Source organism: Ascaphus truei, chromosome 17 (assembly GCF_040206685.1).
Source record: "Ascaphus truei isolate aAscTru1 chromosome 17, aAscTru1.hap1, whole genome shotgun sequence".
NCBI lineage: Eukaryota > Metazoa > Chordata > Amphibia > Anura > Ascaphidae > Ascaphus > Ascaphus truei.
Window position 1 is genome coordinate 39358230 of NC_134499.1, and position 22313 is coordinate 39380542.

The following is a 22313-nucleotide window of genomic DNA, read 5'->3' on the forward strand; positions in this document are numbered from 1 at the left end:
TTTTTTTATTTGACCCCCTTTATTTTATTACTTTTCTTAATATATGATTTCTCTAGACGTGGTACGACCGAGTAGGGCTCGAAAAATCGTACGACTTCACTGCATTTACACCTTTTTACAAAGGGTCCATTTTGATGTATGTCTGTATCTTCTGTACGCGGACTGTTATTTCAAACACAGATACTGTATTGTATAATACGCATGCATTTCTCAATAAAAGACAAGTTATAAAAAAAAAAACATTAGTAAAAATATCGGACACACAGGCCTCTAGAAATAAAAGTGCCTGGGGCCTACGAAGGTCTTAAAACGGCCCTGAATGCACCATTTGAAACATTCAGAGCCAAACATAGAAAACACATTTTTCTTGTTATAATACCCCTGGTTGTTTTGGAGCACCCCCACCCCCTTGCTGCTCCGCGTTCTCATTCTAAATTTGGGGGTTCTGGGGTGGTTGCCTATAAGCATTCCACAACATCTCTCTCTACTATCCCCTTTATCGATTACCCCTTCCAGCAGCGGTCATCTGCACCAGGAAAGGGCTTTTTCATACTTGGTTATGCATTTATCTGACTGCATTGCCCAGGCTCTAGTGGCATCCATGCATGTTCCACTGTCCCACGTCAATATCCTGCATGTGTGTTTTTTTTTAATAAATCAGTTCTGTAGTAAGAAAAAATACTTTTAGCATTTTCTGTTTTTAAAAAAACAACTTTGAAAGACCAATTTTCTTGTATTCTATTTTAACAACCATTTACTAAGGCACTGCCCCTTCATGTCATGTCACAAGCCCTGGCACACCCCTTTGTCAGCCCTGCCCTCCCTCTAGCACATCTCAGTGCAGGAGTGCTCATGAATATTCATGAGCTTCCACTAAGTGACAGAAGCAGAGGAAAAACATATCCCATATCTAAAGATTTTGCCAAATTTCGCCGATGAATACATGGAGAACGAATTGACTGGCAGCTATACAGTTCTTTAGGTAATTAGAGATTGCACACATGAAACTATTGCAATAAAAAAAAAAAATTTTTTTTTAAATAAATAAAAAAAGACTGAACTGCAGCTTTAAGTATATGACCGACTTATTAAAATCCCGGATACTATTGCTGTTAATTTAGGCTGCAGCTTCTTGCCCACAGCACAACCTTAGCGCACACACCAACCTCCATTAATTTTGAATTGCTTTTAAGTTTGTGTTTTCGTCTTATTTAGAACCTGGTGTATTTAATGTATAATTAATAAAGGTTATATTGTCATTTATTTGGGGTTTTGAGTACAGCTACAAAGACATTTTTCCCCCTTTGTCTCTTATTACTCATTAAATGTCATTTTCGGCTAGCATCACCATTAAGTTTCTAGATTGATTATTTGACCACTCCCCACCCTTACTGTGGAGCAGGATTTCCAAACCCTGTGGGTTTTTTTCTTTACCCCTTAACTACCAGGTTCCAGCAACGCAAGACAATGGGGGAAAATTTTGAAGCTCTGATAAGGGGAATCAGGGACTTGATCGGCGTTACCTGCCGTTCAAGTCAATGGCCATTGGCGCCAATCCAGCTCCAATATCCCTTATTGTAGCTTTGTGAATACCCCCTCCAATTCCCAACCAGACCTGTAAGCATGACAAATAGTAGGAAAGCTACTTGACGTTTTATTAAGAGGTAATATTCAGGAATACCTATTGGATAACAACATTATTAGTAATAGTCATAGATCTATGAGGGATAGGTCATGCCAAACTAACCTAATTAGCTTAATTGAGGAGGTAAGTAGCAATTTAGACCAGGGCAATACAGTTGATGTGGTCCACTTATATTTTGCAAAGGGGTTTGATACGGTGCCACGCAAAAGGTTAGTGTACAATATAAAGGCAATTGGTCTGGGTAAAAATATTTGCAACTGTATTGAAAATTTGTTGAAGGATAGACAGGAGAGAGTTGTCATAAATTGAACATTTTCAGGTTAGACTAAAGTTGTCAGTGGAGTACCTCAGCAATCGGTACTCGTACCCCTGCTTTTTAACTTGTTTATTAATGACCTTGAGGTTGGCATAAAGAGCAAAGTCGCCCTCTTTGCTGATCACATTAAATTGCATAAGGTAGTAGAATCAGAGCGTAATATCTCTACAGCAAGATTTGGATAAACTGGAAATTTGGGCAGGTAAATGGCAGATGAGGATTAATACAGATAAATATAAGCTTATGCATTTGGTAAGCAAGAATAAACAGGCTATTTACAAACTAAATGGGACATAATTAGGTAATTCCTGATGTAAAATGATTTGAGAGTGCTTGTAGATAGCAGACTTTGTACATAGTGCTCAATGTGAGACAGTAGCTACAAAGCAAATAAGATTTTCCTGCATAAAACAGAGTATGGATGGAAGGGAAGAATGAATAAGGGTTGGGGTTCCCAAGAATTTCACCATCGAATTCTAGGATTCCCTAACCAAAAAAAAGGTTGAACCCCACTGGTCTATATGCTTTGTACGATTACATTGTTAATATGAAGTAAAGTTTTGGACACCATGCCATAAAAAAAGACAATATGGAACTGGAATTACAGTGAAGAGCCACCAAATTAAAAAGGGGATAGACGGTCTGACTTATGAGGAAAGGCAAGCTAAAGTAGATTTGTTTACCTTAGAAAAGAGGCATCTAAGATCGGATAAACTATTGAAAAATATATTAAGAGTCAATACAAGGAATTTAAGAGAAGTATTCATTCCATGGACAGTACAAACAACACAGCCTTAAAGTTGGAGGAAAAGAGATTTCACCCACAACAAAGGAAAGGGTTCTTTACAGTAAAGGCAGTTGTTGCAATGTGGAATTCATTACCCATGGAGACTGTGATGAAAGATACAATAGATATCTTAAAGAAAAAGGTTAGACCTCTTTTTAGAAAGAAAAGCTATATACTGTAGAGATATACAAAATAAGTAAACATAGGAAGGATGTTTGCCATTCTGGAGCCAGGAAGATATCATTTTTTCCTCTTATGAGATGTCATTGGATAATGTTTCACTGGAGTTTTTTGTTTGCCTTCCTCTGAATTAATAGACTGTAAACACAAATATAGGATGAGTGTCAGCCATCTAAAATGTAACATACGCCGAACTCAATGAATATGTCTTTTTTCAACCTGATCTACTATGACTAGGACTATATTCTTGGCCTTTCTAGCAGCAAAGTGTTAAAAAGGCTAAAAGGCTTCAACTAAACATTTAAGACATAAACCATGTTTAGAATCCATCAACTTTAAAATTAATGTCAATGTATAAGGCCGTTAGTTTTGCAGTTCCATAAGCACACATGAAGACAAGCTCCTAAAATTAGCAAATAGGCTTCATTTAAGTGCCGCATAGCTCTTTGCTGCAAAGAGAATGTGACTACTTCACTTAGCTATCTCACTGTTAAGAAATTAAACATAACAATCCTGTGGTTTCTGCATAATATTTGTGTTAAGCATAAGCAATTATGGTTTAAGTATCCTTTCAGATGAAACTATGGATGCTGAAAAATAACAAAAAGTAGAGTCCGCATTCCAGATCCATTACAATGTTCTGTGCAGAAATGTTGTTCTGCAGAAAGCTGCAGCCATTTTTACTAGTGTGCCACTAATATGCTATGGTGGTAAAATAAAAAACACACACTTGCTTTTTGATTTTTTTTTTATCAAGCTAGAACTGTGCGCTCTGTCAGCCCGATTACTCCTATACGTGGTACATCATAAAAATGCCTCTAGCATGCCCGGGCCATTGCCGTACTAAGTACGTCATAAGGGCACTGCACTGGTTAAATGTCTATTTTGTTCATCAACATGCAGAAAATATCTACTTTGCACTAATCCACTGCATAATAATGCTATTTCTGGAATATACTATAATTATAACTCCTTCACTGATGACTAATTATACATGTTATTCCAAGGTGAAATTCCTGAATTGATGAAACAAGACATGATATTAAAGCAGGGGTGTGCAAACTTTACCCCCTGTGCCCCCCCCCCCCCCCCGTCTGCTCTCTCCCCTGCTCGCACTCCCCCCCCACCTTGTCTCCGGCGTCAAATGATGACGCATTGCCACGTGACCCCTGTGGCGTCATTTGATGTCGCGTTGCCATGGCGACACGTTGCCCGGAGCTGTCGGAGAAAAGGTAAGGGAAATTACAGAGGCCTCGCACACTCTCCCGGCGTTTAATTTAAATGCTTTGGGGAAGAGCGCTGGGCCACTGTAAGCGCCACGTGCCCCACAGAAAATCTTGCGCCCCCCCACCCCAGTTTGCACACCCCCTGCATTAAAGATTAGTGGAGCACTTTTTGCTGAACATATGAAAGCCATCCAAAGTTCATCAGCACAACATACATTTTGTTGCCACAGCAATGTGACACTTCTTAATTCAAATACTATCTTAATTCTGGTGCTGGAAAGTCCATGGAATTCATGGATTACATGGGGGCCTAGAATATCAGATAATTGCGTTGAAAATTGGACCCATGTTAGGACAGGTAAAATAAATGCCTCTTTAAAAAAAAACATTCTGTCAGCATTTGATGCCGGTTTAATCTGTTGAATACGAACTATGAAAGCTAGTCTGGGTCAATCTGTTTCACTGTAATTTGTGTAAATAGCAAAAATAACAGGAGTAACCACATGTAGAATGTAGACCAGGACTCTTCAACTTGCAGCTATGTTGACACAAATACAGTATGACCACATATCACAATGTGGAGAAGTGGGAACTGTGTACTGCTACCCATTGTGATATATGGTCATATTTGTGTCAACATAGCTGCAAATTGAAGAGTACTAGTCTACACTCTACATGTGGTTACTCCTGTTATTTTTGCTATTTCCTGCGTTTTTTTGTCACTGTCCTGTTGTAGGGGTGCCTCAGCATCTGAGCACTATGATTAGGGGGGCCTCGAGAGAAAAAGGTGGAGAACCACAGTTCTAGACAGACAACTCTTTAATTGGACAGTTCTGCCATTCTAATTCCTGCAGTATTTGTACAGTATATTACTTACCATAAAACACAATATGGAAAAAAGCAAGCAAACCGGAGGCTCCCAAAAATACCAGCTGCATGTCAACTCTTTATTTATCCAGACTTTCTACTATATTGTGTTTAAATTCAAATAAAAAATAAAATAATGCTGCACGAGCATAAGGACATAAAAGCCACTGCTAAGCCGTCAATCAGATCTGTGCAATAAAAAGACGTAATCACTATTTATGCTGCACAAGGTAATGATATGGTACATTTCAAACTCCAGCGCTTGATCAAGCCTCTCTTTACAACAGCATGATGTTTTTATTTGACTTCTTTGCTTTTATCTTGACTGCCTTGTGTTTTATTAACTGGAAGGATTTGAAGCATGTTCATTTCCTTGCTTTGAAACCCATAAAAGGATAAAAAAAAAACCAAAAAAAAAAACCACACAAATACAAAAAAAAAACAAAAAACAAACAAAAAAAAAAAAACCATGCACTTTAGGACTTTCAATGCCCCAAAATAAAAAGATTATCCTTGTCATGTGAATGAAAGTATAAAATATTGAAATATGCAGCTTCAAGAACACTCAACCTTAATTGGATTATAACATACACGTTTTATACACAGAAAAATATGCCATTATGCATCTATAAACTGCCATAATCTAAACTTTTATGTGGCAATAATTCCTGTCACACCGTTCTCTTTTCCTACCAGCAATCTCTTACTGCTCCAATCACAATGTTAACGCAAAAGGATACCCTCATTCTCTCTCGTTTCGACTACTGCAACCTCCTGCTGTCCGGCCTTCCTGCCTCTCACCTGTCTCCCTTACAATCTATCCTAAATGCTGCTGCCAGAATCACTCTACTCTTTCCTAAATCTGTCTCAGCGTCTCCCCTGCTGAAATCCCTCTCCTGGCTTCCTATAAAATCCTGTATCACACATTCAATTCTCCTCTTCACTTTAAAGCTTTACACTCTTCTGCCCGTCCTTACATCTCAGCCCTAATTTCTCGCTATACACAATCCCGACTCTTGCGTTCTGCTCAAGGATGTCTTCTCTCTACCCCCTTTGTATCTAAAGCCCTCTCTACCGCCTTAAACCTTTCTCACTGACTGCCCCGCACCACTGGAATGCCCTTACCATCAATATCCGACCAGCACACTCTCTATCCACCTTTAAGACCCACCTTAAAACACACCTGCTTAAGGAAGCATATGAGTACCTCTATGAGTGATAGTTTTACACCGCATACATAAACCTTGGCCCCTTGCAGACACGCTTACCAGAACACCCGCCTACTGTCTCTGTACGTCCTTCCTACCAACCAATTAGATTGTAAGCTCTTCGAAGCAGGGACTCCTTTTCCTAAATGTTACTTTTATGTCTGAAGCACTTCTCCCCTTTATTTGTTATTTATATTATTTGTTATCTATATGATTGTCATGTGTATTACTGCTGTGAAGCGCTTTGTACATTAATGGCGCTATATAAAGACATACATACATACCCGTTTGATAATATATTTGGCAGCCATACCATTCTGGTCCATATAATGTTTTGGGATGGTCAATTCAAATGGGTCTTTACTACTATTGTAAACTTAAACTGTGCTAATGGTTTATATAAAACTGTGAATATATAGAACAGGGGTGGCCAACTCCAGTCCTCAAGCCCCCCCAACAGGTCAAGTTATCAGGATATCTCAGCTGCAGCACAGGTGGTTCCATCAGAGGCTCAGTCGCAGACTGAGCCACCTGTGCTAAAGCAGAGACTGATTGAGCCACCTGTGGTGAAGCAAGGATATCCTGAAAACCTGACCTGTTGGGAGGGCTTGAGGACTGGAGTTGAGCACCCATGATATAGAACAGGGAAAAAAGTTTGCGGTCCCCTCACCTCCGCGCCCCGCCCCTCACCGGCATCATGACGTCACGTTACGTCAATTGACCTCACTGCGTCATTTGACGCTGCGTTGCCATGACCACGCGTGTGAGAAGCCGCCGGAGCCAAGGTAAGTTAGGTTTACAGAGGCCCTGTAGCTAATTTAAGTGCCTTCGGGATGCGCGCGGGGCCTCTGTAAACCCCGTGCCCCCCCGCACTCAGTCTCGCGCCCACCAAGGGGTCGCGCCCCCCAGTTTGCGCACCACTGATATATAACACACTAACAATGGCCAGAAGCAAAAACTCCTGTATGGATATATGTGCTATGGAGTATGTGTAGATGTAACCATATTCCCAAATACCAAGTACACTAAACTATAAAGTTGTAGACACTACTAAACAGCAACATAATTAATTTTAATAAATCATGCACCTTCCTTTAGGACAAACAATGACACATTTGACAAACAGTACAACCTTCTAAGCAAGACTGCACGTTTGCGTCCGTTTTATGCCAAGTTTACTTTGATATATCTCACCCCAAATTTTTAACTGTGTTTAAAACACTGTAATCCATCTGGACTATGGAGTCATATAATAAAAAGCTTCTCCACTGAAACAACTTTATAAAATGAAATAATCTGAAGATAAACCCCTTTGGATTTCTCTTTGCTGGAGTGTGGATGCAGTGATAAATCATGAAGACAAAGTAAATCATAGCGACATCTTCATGCTCAAGCCCTGGTCAGTAACCCAAGCATTATTTTCCCGTTAAATAACAGCTGCACCATGCCATAGCTCAGTGGTTCCCAAACCTATTTTCTCTCGGGGCACCCCTAATCACAGTGCTCCGTTGCTGAGGTACCCCACAACAGGACAGTCAGTGACAGAAGGCACATTCAACAGGACAGAACAAATACACACCGGACAGACGAATAGACCTCTCTCCTGCCCATGCTGCTTCCTCCTCTACTTGACCACAACGGCTAGTGACCTGACGCCTCCTCCTGATTGGCTGCTGCTGGAAAATAAAGCCAATCAGGATGGAGGAAACTGCCCAGCTCCCTAACAGCCCCGCACAGTTCACACAGATTTTAAAAAAAAGTATAACAGTAAAGTGTTGAGAAACTGAAACACTAATTATTTCAACCATTTCCATCTGAATAGTACAACTAATGTTATGTAATCCTTTAACAGCGCCTGTCGCCCGAGCAATGTGTGCACTGTAGATGGAGGCGATGAGGAGACTTGGCGGAGGCGTGCGGACGTGTCACTAGGCTGGTTCTCCCTCATTAGCTGAACCGCCCACATGACGTGAAAATTTCAAAATTCTGTCGCGGTTGCTCTTCCTCACGCGCGCACTATGGCCGGCCCGATAGAGCTGCTGCATTTTCATTTTGTGCACTATAATTGCAAGGGCCCGGAAAAAAAGACTTGCAGGAGAATGCCAGGAGACGCCGGATCATGTCGCCGCAAGTAAGCAGTCGACAGAGGACAAAATGCGGCCTAAGCAGTGACGAATTTTGATACGTATATTCATTACTGCTTTTAATTGCTGCCACTAGCTACCCTGTCAACATTACACTGGGTATTGTTGGCAGCTCACTTGCTACTGCATTGGCATTTCTTGTATGTGATCTTACCCAACACTAAAGTCCATCTCATTTCATTGCCTGATCCCCCCCTGAGAAAATAAGATGGTAATTATATGGACAAGTCAGAAATAGTATTAATGGGCCCTAGGACAACAGCTTGCACGACAAAGTTAAACTAATGGTATATCTATAGTTCTGACTTCAGAAACACTCGCACAGTCCCAGCACTTTCTCTTTTTTTTACAAGATACATTGTTTTCCTTCAAAGACGTATTTTTGGCCTTGAAAGCCCCATCCTTTGCTTGAATTCTATGTTGGGGCTATGATTGAAAGCCTTCACCCATGCAATCCTTGCTCTACCTTTGTTAACGTGTTAGATATTAAAATATGTGTTTAACGTGTCTGTAATAATTCCTATGTGCTGCGTACCGCGCGCTATACTGTAATTGTAAAGCGCTTTAAAGTCCCATTGGGAGAAAGGTGCTACTGTAAATTAAATAAAGTTACTATTATTTATATAGGTTTTCCTGAGTTAGAGCTGAAGGCACAGAGAAGACAACAACCCCATGAGTATTTGTATGTCCTCCACATGTCCCAACACTTGCTCCATTCTTGATGGTCTCAAGGCTGTCCGGCCTAGAGTGGGCCTGTTTCCCCCCGATGTGGAAGACTGACAGCCTCCCTCTCTCCTTGGGGACCAGAGTCAGACTCTCTAACTTTTAGCTACTCCCTTGTAAAACTCTGGAAGAGGCGGGCTCATGGACTGTACCCACCTCAAAGGGGTGTAAGGAATCCACTACTGACTTTGACTTTTGCCTTGCAGACCTGTGCAGTTGCAGGCTTCCTCTGGCAATCTATGGCACAGGTGCTGCCTCTCATTGCAGCTTCTGCCCTGTGCTACTTCATTGGAGGAATTCTCACACACCCTCCTCCTGTGATTGGATCTCCGCCCTTTATATTCTAGGCGTTGGCTCTGAACCAGCGCCGAGCATAAACTATTCCTACCTCTATGTTACTGTCTCTGCCACAAACCACCCCAGGCCTCTCTTCTAGCGTTCTTACCTTCCAAGTTCCTGAGTATCCAGAGGCCTGGTCCTGGACGTCTGTGCTGAAGCGTTGTTGCCAGCACTGGCCTGCTGCTATCTCCTTGCAGTGGCCTACCCTGGACGTCTGTGCTGAAGCGTTGATGCCAGCACTGGTACTGCTGCATTCCCTCCTAGCAGTGGCTACCCTTCCTGTCCTGTGGCCTGCCGCTATTCTCCTGTAGTGGCCTATCCTGGACGTCTGTGCTGAAGCGTTGATGCCAGCACTGGTACTGCTGCATTCCCTCCTAGCAGTGGCTACCCTTCCTTTCCTGCGGCCTGCTGCTATCTCCTTGCAGTGGCCTGCCCTGGACGTCTGTGCTGAAGCGTTGATGCCAGCACTGGCCTGCTGCTATTCTCCTGCAGTGGCCTACCCGGGACGTCTGTGCTGAAGCGTGTTGCCAGCACCGGTACCTGCTGCATTCCCTCCTAGCAGTGGCTACCCTTCCTTTCCTGCGGCTTGCTGCGATCCTCTTGCAGTGACCTGCCTTGGACTTCTGCGCTGAAGCGTTGGTTCTACCCGACGCTGCCCTGCGGTGAACTTCGGCCAGCCTGCTGTCTCCTCCTGCTGAGATCGGCGTCATGGGCCGAGGCCGCTCCTCGCGCAGAAGCCACCCCCGCGCTCACGCTCCTAAGCTGAAGCGGGGAAATCCTGACTACCTGTTGCCGAACTCCTGCTTCCATAACGACGATGCTGCCTTCTCCAATCCTGACCCTGCGATGTACGACTACGAACTGCGCACTCCGGATCAGTCTGCGTGGACTCAGGTCGGTGATTATATAACCCCACCTCAGCCCCGCGGTCCGGTCCCGGTTTGTGGCGAGCATCGGCGTAACAAGGGGCTGTACACAGGCCATGAGTCACCACCTTCCTTCATTCACTTTCAAGGGAAGCAGAAGGGGGGTCACTGGCCCATAGATTAACCCACTACTGCCTGGAACTTAACAGGACTTACATAGCAGATATACTATGTGGGGAAAGATAGGTACTATGGAACATACCATTTTATACTTAGAAAAATGGGTCAGACATTAAAGCAGCCACGTTTTGATAGTGTATGCAGGCTCAATGAGTCCCTGTCCCATAAGGAGTGCACATTTGAGCCAGGCTTACTTGCTTCACAGTCAGTGCTATTATTTTCAGAGTCCGTGCCTTTACTTACTGAGCCACTTTTTGAGCCCAATGTTTTACCAAATGACTGTCATCCCTCCTTTGGGCACTGTTTTTTGGGGTTTTATTTCTCAACTATGCACAAATGCACTATGATCAATGTTCAAGGCAATAACACTGGGATTAGCAATTTCAAAGTCATCAAAACAGAGAATCAACTTTTGATCTAAGCCATGCGGATTCCTGTTATCGATGGGTTATGCAGAGGACTTATGGTGCCCTTACACATACTGTATGTTAGGAAGGAAAAGAAAAAAAAAAAGTATAAAAATGTTCAATTGTTTTTCAAGTAAAATCCCAAAATATTTCTAACAATTGTAAACTAGGGTTACCAACAGGGGGGAGGGGCAGGGACAAGAGATACAAGTCCTATGGCGGAGGGGGGCCTGGCTGATCCTAGTAGGTGGGCTCATCCAATCAGGAGTCGGGCACAACTTCCGTAATTGGCCCAGTTGGCCGCTTCCTCTGGCGGGCCTTCACAGAGTGGTGTGTTTCCCAGATAGGTCCCCGCCCGTACTTGACCTGCCAACCAACCCGGCTCAACAACCCAGGACCCAGCTCAAGACTGTAGTCCTGGGCTCCGGGAGAGGCGTTGGCAGCCCTGAATGTAACCTGAAGTTTAGAGTAGATTTTACTGCCCTTATATCTGGCTCGTGTGCCCCTTGCCTTATGTTTTTCTATCTAGCCCTCTATCATGCAATGCCTGTGAAGAAGACTTTCTCTCCTCTCCATTCAAGCCTATTAAATGATCATACGTTTATTAGCTGCGGATAGCATTCCCTCACTGTAGCTGTGGAAACTCATTCTGTTTGCCATGCATGCAGCAGGTTACTGTCAGGCAATTATCACAGCCTATCATCTGGCAGCTGACACAGACATGTGGCGCAAACTAAAAAAAACAGCTCCTTTGCTCTAATTTGTCCCATGGTCTGCACGTAAAGACTTCCCTGTTGGCTTTCATCTGTGCACAATGTGTCATTTCCATATTCTCAACCTTCCACATCACATGTAGACAGATGGGAATATGTAACCTGATCATTCACACGAGTGCTAAGTGCATTCTCACTTTGCTGTGGCAGTATAGGACAGAAACGCTCTGCGCAAGGTGATTCTGAAAGTGTAGGTTCTAACAAGCCAGGAAAAGCAGCACTTACAGATTTTACAAAAAAAGGGGGAGAACCGGCGCCTCTAAAATATAAAATCTGACCAAATATAAAGTCCAACAAGAATGAAGAGGAGTCCTGAAAGGATTGATAAAAGGATTATTACAAATTTAATACAATGCAAAATAAATGAAACATATAGATGTCTTTTTTCTGATATTATTTGTTTTGTTATTTTACATTGTATAAAATTTGTAATAATCCTTTTATCAATCCTTTCAGTGATTTTTGTTTGTTTTGTAAGTTACACTATGATCTTTTTTCTTTTGTCTTTTTTTATCTTTGTCTTATATGTTTGTCTGTCCCGATTGAGACTTGGTTGAAGATTCCTCCCAGGACTCCTCTTCATTCTTGTTGGACTTTATATTTGGTCAGATTTTATATCTTAGAGGCGCCGGTTCTCCCCCTTTTTTTTGTATTATTTGCACTGGTTTGTGTTAACCTTTTACCTAGGCAGCCCTCACTTTAAATGTAAAGCATATTGTATATAATACTGTCACTTATTTTGTGTCATTTTTCACAGTCACCACATCAGCGCTTATTACACTGCTCTTTCCCAGCACTTACAGATTTGTCAAGGCTGCAAAATAATGTTAATATTTAGGGATTCCATTTTCAATGTTAATTATAAAATCAGTGGGTTTTTTCTTGCGTTTTCATTTTTTTTAAATCAGTGTTTATCTATGCTTTTCTTTCATCTCCATACTCCTATTGTCTCCTACATTACCTATGGCTGGGCGTCTAGGAGATATAGAGTGTAATAGGGAATTAGGCAGGTTTCTGTGGGAGCTCAAATGCTGGTCCCTTAATATTATCAGTTCATTATATACAGAGGTGACCATACAGGGGAATATGTATACTCTGGTGCTATTCCTGTTCCAATTCTTCATGTAGAAATGCACTGTTCCCTGGAGATGTCTATGAAAATGTCATCATATCTCCTTCTCGTTGGGGTAACATATAAATGTATGAGTAGTTACTGTTGATCCCCTGTAGGTTCTCAAGCGTGCAACCACGTCCAAAGTCCAAGAGAATCCAAAATGTAGTGTAAGGTGCACTGCAACAAGGGGCTGGTCGTATGGCAATAAAAAAAATCATTTATTCATGCTGCATTAAAAAACGGTGGAAGGTACAAAGCTCCTACGCGTTTCGTACCGTGAGGCCCTTTATCAAGGAGTTACCTGATACTGAAACATACATACATTATATACACAAACCTGTACCTGAATTTCGCACCAAAACTGTGACGTCATACCCATCATGCATAGGGAACTAACGCTGTCCAATCGCGCAAGCCCACTCACCCGTCAGAGCTAGAGCGCGGTATACACAACCATGACGCTCGGCGGCTGCCCGTTGCCTAGCAACGTGTATCACCGCCGTCAGCGTCCTATAGCCGGAATACCCGCCCACCTCAATCACCGTGAGGTGCGCATGCGCGAGTGGCACGCCAGGAAATGCACAGTATACTGAAGGGGATAGTAGCAGAGGGTATGCGGTAAGAATACGCTCCTCCCCCCCAGTAATGACGCGCATGACGCCGAACAATTCAGTGTATACAGCACAGTCACGAACCCCAGGACGTAGGGTAAAAAATAGGTAGTATGATACCTTTTATTGGACCAGCAATAGTTTGCAATGTATGCGCTTTCCAACCTCACACTGAGAGATTACATACAATTTGTAGTTTGATGGTTTATAGTGGCATTCGGGAGAGGATGTAAAATTGAGGTACTGTACATACAGTATGTTAGCAGTTATGTGTGAAACTGTCAGAGGAGGAATACGTGGCAGCTGCTATTGTAATACAATTAAATTACTGGAGTCAGGTTTGGCAGGAATCAAGAAGCCTGAAACATATATATATATATATATATATATATATATATATATATATATATATATATATATATATATATATATATATACACATATACAAATACATATATACATATTGTGGCAAACTGCTCCCTTTATGTAGCACTGCCGCTCGCCTAGGCTCTTCCTGACACAGTCTTCTAGGGTTTGTTTTGTAAAAAAGGGAACAAACACGTGTACACACACAAGGGCACTCAACCCTCAACCTTCAACGGTTTATTCCTCCATTAGTGACACTACACATTTTTAAACACCGTCAAACCGTCAAAGCGCCCCAGCGCTTTGAGTCCCGTGGAGGCCTGCGCAAATCAAATGGTATCAGATAGAAGATGTAAGCCTGCGAGAGGCTGGGGACGCAGACGCATGAATTCCAACACCCAGTGGTCTCGTAGACTTTCCATTCGAGTTCTATTTGGCTAATGCCGAGCAGCATCTGAACAAGCAGAGGAGACAGGACACAAGAGAGGAAGCAAGGAGGCGTGGCCGTGAGTGGTTTGCCCTCATTGGCTGAACTGCTCACGTGATGCGACCGTCGCCTGCCAAGAACCAATTCCTGTCTGCTCTCTAGTCTGACGCCCTGCAGTTAAATATTCAGATGATTTGAAAATACATTAGAATTTACAATGCATCTGATCTCAGATGCGCTATTAGAGGGTTGGGCTTCCTTACAATGCATCTGATCTCAGACGCGCTATTAGAGAGGGTTGGGGTTCCTTACAATGCATCGGATCTCAGACGCGCTATTAGAGAGGGTTGGGGTTCCTTACAATGCATCTGATCTCAGACGCGCTATTAGAGAGGGTTGGGGGTTCCTTACAATGCATCGGATCTCAGACGCGCTATTAGAGAGGGTTGGGGTTGCACAGAATTTCACAATATAATTATAGGGTTCCTTATCCAAAAAAAGGTTGGAAACTTTTACGTGGAAAGTAAGCTATGAAAATATGTAATAATAAATAATTTTTGCTGTGCAGATTTGGAGGTAAACCCCTAACAACGTACAGAACACCAATAAATATGACATTCAGTAAAGCCTTCTAAAGCTATAGTACTCCTTGTGCTCTGTATTATGAGCATATTCATCTTATAAACATTGATCGCTTTATTGTGAAGTAAAAGTCTCAAACCAGGAGTACCGAAATCCCCATGGTCAGCACACAAGCTCAAGAGACTATTCTTTTTTTTTTTTTTTTAAACATCCATTAACTTTTTATGGTGTACTTTTATTTATTTTTTTAAACACGGTAAACAGACCAAAAAAAACACTTTATTTTGAGAACTCAGGGAAATGAAATACAAAGCATGGTTCCTATTAAATGAGCAGTTTCTCCTACTCCTTTTTCAGCCCACATTTGTTTTGTTTTTTTACAAGGTGGGAACAGGGATTCCTCCTGAGCCAAACACCACTATATCCTCCTCCGGGGACCTCACATTTTCCCAGATACTTACCGGTGAACTTACAGGGTTTAAATCTCTCAGGGAAACTAAAAAAGCCGCCAAATCTCCAGATAATAGGAAGCGGTGAAATTATTAGTTGTGGCTTTCTATTGGATTTAAATCCCCTTTAAAAACCATCAAAGACGGGCGGGTCGCCGTGATGGTCCTTTCTTCCATTTAGTATCAGAGGGAGGGAGAGGGAGTAGGGGGTATGGTGCATTTTATTGGACCAACAAGTAGTTACAAGCTTTCAAACCTCTCAGGGTAGGGGGGTAGGGTAAACCCGATGAAGGACCCTGAGAGGTTGTAAAACTACTTGTTGGTCCAATAAAAAAAAGGTATAATACCCCCTCCTCCCTCTTTTGTTACAACTTTAAAAGCCAGAAAGTAATACCTGTAACTTCACCAGTAAGAATCTCGGGAAGTGGGGGTCCCCGGAGCTGAACAGCACTATTTCAGGAGGACCCCTTTGATTCCAGTCCTGTAGAGATGGAGGTTAGTTAAGGTGGATTGCTCATTTACAAGGCGCTTTGAATTGAAATTGAAACCGTTTAACCAATCTACTAAGCATTTCTCATTACAATGATCATTTCATTCACCCCCTGTAGCAACAAGACAAAAGATGTTAGTTATCTGCTGAGTTTGTAGGGAAAACAGTAGGACAAATGCTGTTCTTACATCTGTATGTAATGAAACCTTTCAAGGAGATGTTCTCCTCACACCCATTCTCTTCCATTCCTCCTGCCAGACATACAGCACACACACACACTGCAGCATGCCTACTGCTTTAGGCCGTGCGTATAGTGCCGGCTACAGCAATGGCAACAGCGCGCAGCGTCAAAGCAAGTAGTGGGCGCAACCGCGACACAGCGACCAAAATCACTGGAGTCAATAGATTGATATTTACTGCAACAGCCGCACCACGTGACTGCAATAAGCCAATCACAGAGCCTCAGCCTGACGTCACCGCCCCTTGCAGCCAGCGACATCGCAAACACCGAATTACAAGTTTTGCGACGGGTGATGTCACCGGTCGCGTCGCCATCAATGTAGCCTGCGCTATAAGCTCAGCCTTAGTTACATAACACATAGAAACAATGTTACAAAAGCAAAGAACTTAGGGCCAGTTTCTGCGTTTTACATGTGAAGTATTATTGGTCAATTGAAAAAAAAATGCTGCTAAGCCTTACTGTTCCTGTACTAGATTGTATTGTATTGTATTGTATGTCTTAATTTATATAGCGCCATTAATGTACATAGCACATCACAGTAGTAATACATGTGGTAATCAAATAAATAACAGATAATATAAATAACAGATCATGGGAATAAGTGCTTTAGAAATAAAAGTAACATTAAGGAAGAGGAGTCCCTGCTCCGAGGAGCTTACAGTCTAATTGGTAGGTAGGGAGAACGTACAGAGACAGTAGGAGGGAGTTCTGGTAAGTGCGTCTGCAGGGGGCCAAGCTTTATGTATCATGTGTTCAGAATAACCACAGTGCTATTCATATGCTTCTTTAAGCAAGTGTGTCTTAAGGTGGGTCTTAAAGGTGGATAGAGAGGGTGCTAGTCAGGTAGTGAGGGGAAGGGCATTCCTGAGGTGTGGGGCAGTCAGTGAAAAAGGTTTAAGGCAGGAGAGGGCTTTAGATACAAAGGGGGTAGAAAGGAGACATCCATGAGAAGACCGCAAGAGTCGGGATGGTGCATAACGAGAATAGTAACTAGATAGTACATCTGAATGCACCTACAGCCTATTCAAGGGTGCCATAAAAGTAGAGAAACGGTGATTGAAAAACACTCCTCTATTCACAGGCCTCAAACAAAAAGGGATTTGTTATTCATTTTCAAAGAAACAAAAAAAAGCAGTAAAATCTGCTTTAAACTTGGTTACATTGGTTGTTTTGTCAGGTACGTGGGACTACCTTAACTATATTGCTGCGTTCCCATTGTATTGGTATGGTAGTAATGTGCTACCACCTATGAGCGTTATTAAATCTGAGAGAGCCAGGAACAATGTTAGGCAAACAGGCACACCAATGTTATTAGTGGTTTGTTTACATTCCATCCAATAGCTTTAACACCCGTTTGTGACAATGCATGACACAGAACTAACCTTGGTGTCCTAATTTATTTACGGCTTATCCTCACCAAGTCCTAATCTTAACGGCTTGTCTACTTGCTAACAATTAAATAAAGAAATCACATTAAACCTAATGCAGTTGAAAACAAATCAGTTCTGACAATAGAATTGTTAAACAAGGCACAGAATTACATTTTCTATTTATAGATTATGCATTTAATAACGTATATATTATTGTTACCATCTCAATATTTAATTCCCTCAGCTTCCCTTTTGTTAAAAATTCATTTTGATCCAATTCCAATTGATTCTTTCACATTCTGATTTATACCTTGCTTTGCTTAAAGCTGCAGTTTTGTTTTTTTTTTAGTTTTTTTTTTACTTCAATAGTTTCATGTGGGCAATCTCTAATTACCTAAAGAACTGCATAGCTGCCGGTCAATTCGTTCTCAGTTTATTGATCGGCAAAGTTTGGTGACATCTTTAAATATGGGGAATGTAAATCGTTGCTATAGGAACAAGCATGCTTGTTAAAATAGAATACAAGAAAATTGGTCTTTCAAAGTTGTTTTTTTTAAAACAGAAAATGCTAAAAGTATTTTTTCTTACTACAGAACTGATTTATTAAAAAAAACACACATGCAGGATATTGACTGAACTGCAGCTTTAATCGGTACATCACAAACAACATCCTGTGGCCACGACCACGGCTTACGGACGACGACTATTCTCTTCTCTGCAACCCCGGCAAGTACCTACCTACACTCTCCTACCCTGACCCGGCTACACATCCCTGACTCTGCTATCCGGACCTGGCCCCGTGGTTGTAGGGCAGCGGTATACAGTATATACCCATCCCCATCTCAGCCCCGCGGTCTAGTCCAGGTTGTAGTGAGCATCCGTGACAGATACCTCAGTATGGGATGCTGGTAGCCGCTCCGCTAGCAGGGTTCACATAATGGCGGCATTTCAAAGCTCCCACGTCCTGCGGGCCAATAGGAAGCCATGATGACATCAGGTTTGGCTTCCTATTGGCCTGTGTGATGTGAGAGCTTTAAACTTGCAGGAGATACCGGCACCCCTAGTACAGTAATGAAGAATGTTAGTATGTTGTATTGAAGTATCAATTATTCAATAGTTGGGGAAAAGAAAGCATTACATACTGCAAGTCTTATTTACCCAATATGAACGCCATGCAGAACACTGCATAGAATACGTTCTGTTTTAGTAAGCAGGACATTTTACAATGGGCCTTGCAATACATGGATGCCCATTCCACTGCTTCTCACCAAACCGATTCATTGCTATTATTGTCAAAGGAAATACATCTAAGAGTAAAAAATACTTTGAGTCAAAAAAGCCAACTGAAGACACACAGTAGAAATATGCCAGCAACAGGAATGGCGAAATCTAATTATTTCATGTGCAGAACAATTATCCAAATACATTTCCTTTATTAACCAAATATCACAGAACAAAGGAAATACATGTATAAGACCTCAAATTATCTTCTATATATTTTATTCACAAGTGCCCACCTGTCTGTCACACTCTGGGGCAGATTCATCAAGTACCCAGTATGGGCTAGCACAGCGGTGCTCAACTCCAGTTCTCAAGCCTCCCTAACAGGTCAGGTTTTCAGGATATCCCCGCTTCAGCACAGGTGGCTCAATCAGAGGCCGAGTCAAAGACTGAGCAGGGTGCTGCAGCAGGGACTGATTGAGCCACCTGTGCTGAAGTATTGATATCCTGAAAACCTGTTGGGGGGGCTTGAGGACTGGAGTTGAGCACTACTGGGTGAGCGCACCCAATCTGGCGGTAACGCTCATTTAACCCACCTCCATGGGCACAGATGCTCCGGCACGTCAGCATCAGGTGACTGCTCTTCGGAGCGATCACATACAGCGCCTAAAAAAAAGGTCCCTGGCACTTTTCTTGACGTACACTACACGTCATTAGGGCACTGAAATGGTTAATGTGAGTTTACATTAGATCGGGTGTGTCCACCCGTACCAACGCTCGATTAATCTGTCCCTCTTTCGCCTACAACATTTCTGTACCCATTATGTTACACATCGATGGAAAAACCTTCAAGAGCAATTACCAGGAGAACCATCGTTTCTTTAAAATCTACATCATTCTGACCCTGACATTTTGTCAAAAGTATCTCGGGAAGCAGGGGTCCCAGGAGCTGAAATCAACGCGGTGCAGCTCCAGGGACCCCCGCTTCAAACCAAGTAAACATTTATTTTTATTTTTTTATAAACAAGTGGCATTTCATTGCTCTTCTCAGGAAGTCAAAGCTTAGAATTTAAAAACGGTGCTTCACCCGTATCACACCCCGCGCATGTGCACTCAGTGGCAGATATAAAACGTACGCACAAATATATAGTTACGAAAAAACAGCAGTAATGGTAACATTTATATTCTTGTTCAATTAGAAGTTGAAAATAAAGAATAGCAAAACTATCCAATTTAACAATTTTCGTCCCATGTAGAGATTATATCTTGGAACTGAAAGCTAGACTGAGAAATGCACAGCGGTCATCAAATGCAGCGAGTCACGTAGAGGAATAAGAAAAGCCCAGGGCACTTACCAGGTTGTGATTGGTTGAGTTTGAATCATCATCTGGGAATGGGATGGAAACAGCTAAGGCCACACAATTGGCAAAAATAGCCACTAGTATAAATATGTCAAATGGTCTGGAAGCGTGGTTAAGGTTATAATGGTTAGGCAAAAACAGCAAAACTAAACCTTTTGATTGGGGTGGTACACAGAGAGGATGTTTAGAATGTACTAGATTTAATCAGGGGGTCTCAAGAGCTGAACCCAATTCATTGCAGCTCCGGGGACCCTCTGCTTCCGGAAGTACTTACCTCTATAGTGGGTGCTGGTAGTCACTCCAGGGTTCACATTATGATAGATTTCCGAAGCTCCCGGGCCCTGCGGGCCAATAGGAAGCCGTGATGTCATCCGCAGCTTCCTATTGGCCCATATGACATGGGGTTTGAAACTGTAGAAAACTGCAGGAGAGATATCTGCACCCCCTTCGGAGGTAAGTATCTCTGGAAATTAATGGGGTTCAGCTCCGGAGACTGCCTTGGATTGCACATTTAAATCCCGTTGGCAGAATTACTATGTAAACATCTTTGGATCAAGTGAACTGTAATAACTGTAATATTGCGTGCGTTCAATCCACCCTTACATTACATTTTAAACACATAAATCCACGCATTTTGCCAATAATGCTTTCAGGGAAGATTCCATACAAATTTACTTGCATTATATTCTTAAAGGGAATTTTAATTCTAAGATATGGCCAAAAGAAATACTCTGTACAGGTGCTCCTCGTAGGGTTGCCAGGTGGCTTCTCCACAAATACTGGACTCAATGGTGAAAGGTGCGTCAGGTCACTATGTCCGGGGAGGAAAATACCGGACACATACATGTCCAGTATTACAGTACCTCTCATTTTTTACTGGACAAAGTATCCAAATACAGGACAGTCCAGTTCAATACCGGACACCTAGCAACCCTAGGTCCTCGCTATCCGTCGTTTCCTTTACCGATGGATCACAATGCATTATACGACATCGGAATGCATTATCTGACGTTCTCCACCGGTGATTAACCTAGGATTTGCAATCTGACGATTTCACATCCCGCCGCGATTTGCGGAACGGATTCCGTCAGATGACCGAGGACCGTCTGTATTTGACAACGGTAACTTTATCATCATCTGAAAAGGTTTCTTTTGCTTTTTAAACTTGGGAGGGTTTTGATTAGCTACTTTGTTATGTGATTTCAAGGATTGCTGAGCAGGAACATGCACAAGCAAAAAACTAAATGTTCTTTCCTTTCTTCCTTCTCCTTATTAACAGGAACAGGGAGAGCTAAAGAGAAGGTGAAACCTTTTATTGATATGCAAAAAACTAAATACCCCCGCTGAAATGAGATGCGATGCCCAGGGAACCCAAAGGTTCCTAGGAATTCGTTAAAAAAACACTGAGTTAAGTGGTCCTGATTTTAGCAAGTGCAGGACAGTTACTCAAATACATGTTGTTAGTCTACATACAGTACGTTATGTGCAGAGTATTTTATTGCACCATTGTCTAGTAATTATAATCTAGATAGACAGATGTGTCTACATGTGGATGTACAACATATAAGTACAGTATTAATGATGTAACCCTGTTGCTATCAGATGGGCCAGCAATGCTTTAATATAAATACAAATTTAAAAAAGGTTGGAAACCTAACTTTTAAACACAAAACCTAAAAATTGCTGAAAGAGAGTCCCAAAATAATTTCTGTGTAGGAGAAGCCTTAGGTTAAATGTGAAAAAATATATATCATTTATATTATATTAATATATTAATATATATATAAATATATGATGGATTTTCTTTGGATACTATTTTTTAAGTTTATCAATGGTTAGATGTCAGCTTTAATAACTGGTATAGTTTATGAAAGGGCTGTGACCTCCATTTCAATGTATGATGTTAGAACGGCCTTCAGTAAGTCACACTGAAAACGGATCAGAACCAAAAAGGATACTTCCATTCCACTATACTAATACAGGCTCTCCGGATCGGGTTATTGAGGGACAAACAGAAAAGGGCACGGGTTGGTCTGTTGTTTGTAGAGCCTCCCCCTTGTTTCTTGCTCTTGGCATATTGCTGACGTTTCTTTTGGGACAGGGATCCGACAGGTAGGGGTTCAGTGGTGCTCATAGTTTGGGCAACCTTGGCTTGTCTAGCAGCATCGATGGCGGCTTGCCAAGATAGGACAGTTTGTTTGGATGGTGCTGAACCTTTTGACTGCAAACTTGGGCCGTCGGCAGCGAGTGGAATTCGGGTGCTACTTGCATAGTTTGCCTCTGTGAAATAGAAGAAGAAAGAATGGTATTTTCGCTGAACAATGTAAAACATTATGCTGTAACCGCTATTACTTTAACTGGAGGGGATGACATTTCAAGTCAGTTCGGCATCAATGAGATTTTGGTTATTTTATGCGTTA

General features: G+C 42.1%; 1 protein-coding gene across 15 annotated transcripts in view; it reads right to left on the reverse strand.

The window, feature by feature from the left end:
* CACNA1D (calcium voltage-gated channel subunit alpha1 D) overlaps positions 1-22313 on the reverse strand; it is a 214595-nt gene that overhangs the window by 151555 nt on the left and 40727 nt on the right. For 14 of the 15 annotated variants that reach the window (XM_075574879.1, XM_075574885.1, XM_075574886.1 and 11 more), the window contains exons 2-3: positions 21852-22173; positions 19888-19993 (exon numbers count right to left, since the gene is read on the reverse strand). In XM_075574879.1, the coding sequence (XP_075430994.1) occupies positions 19888-19993; positions 21852-22027 (282 nt within the window). In that variant the 5' untranslated portion in view covers positions 22028-22173. Of the gene's footprint in view, positions 1-7808; positions 7903-19887; positions 19994-21851; positions 22174-22313 lie in introns of those variants that run through there. The other variant, XM_075574881.1, reaches the window with a different exon arrangement.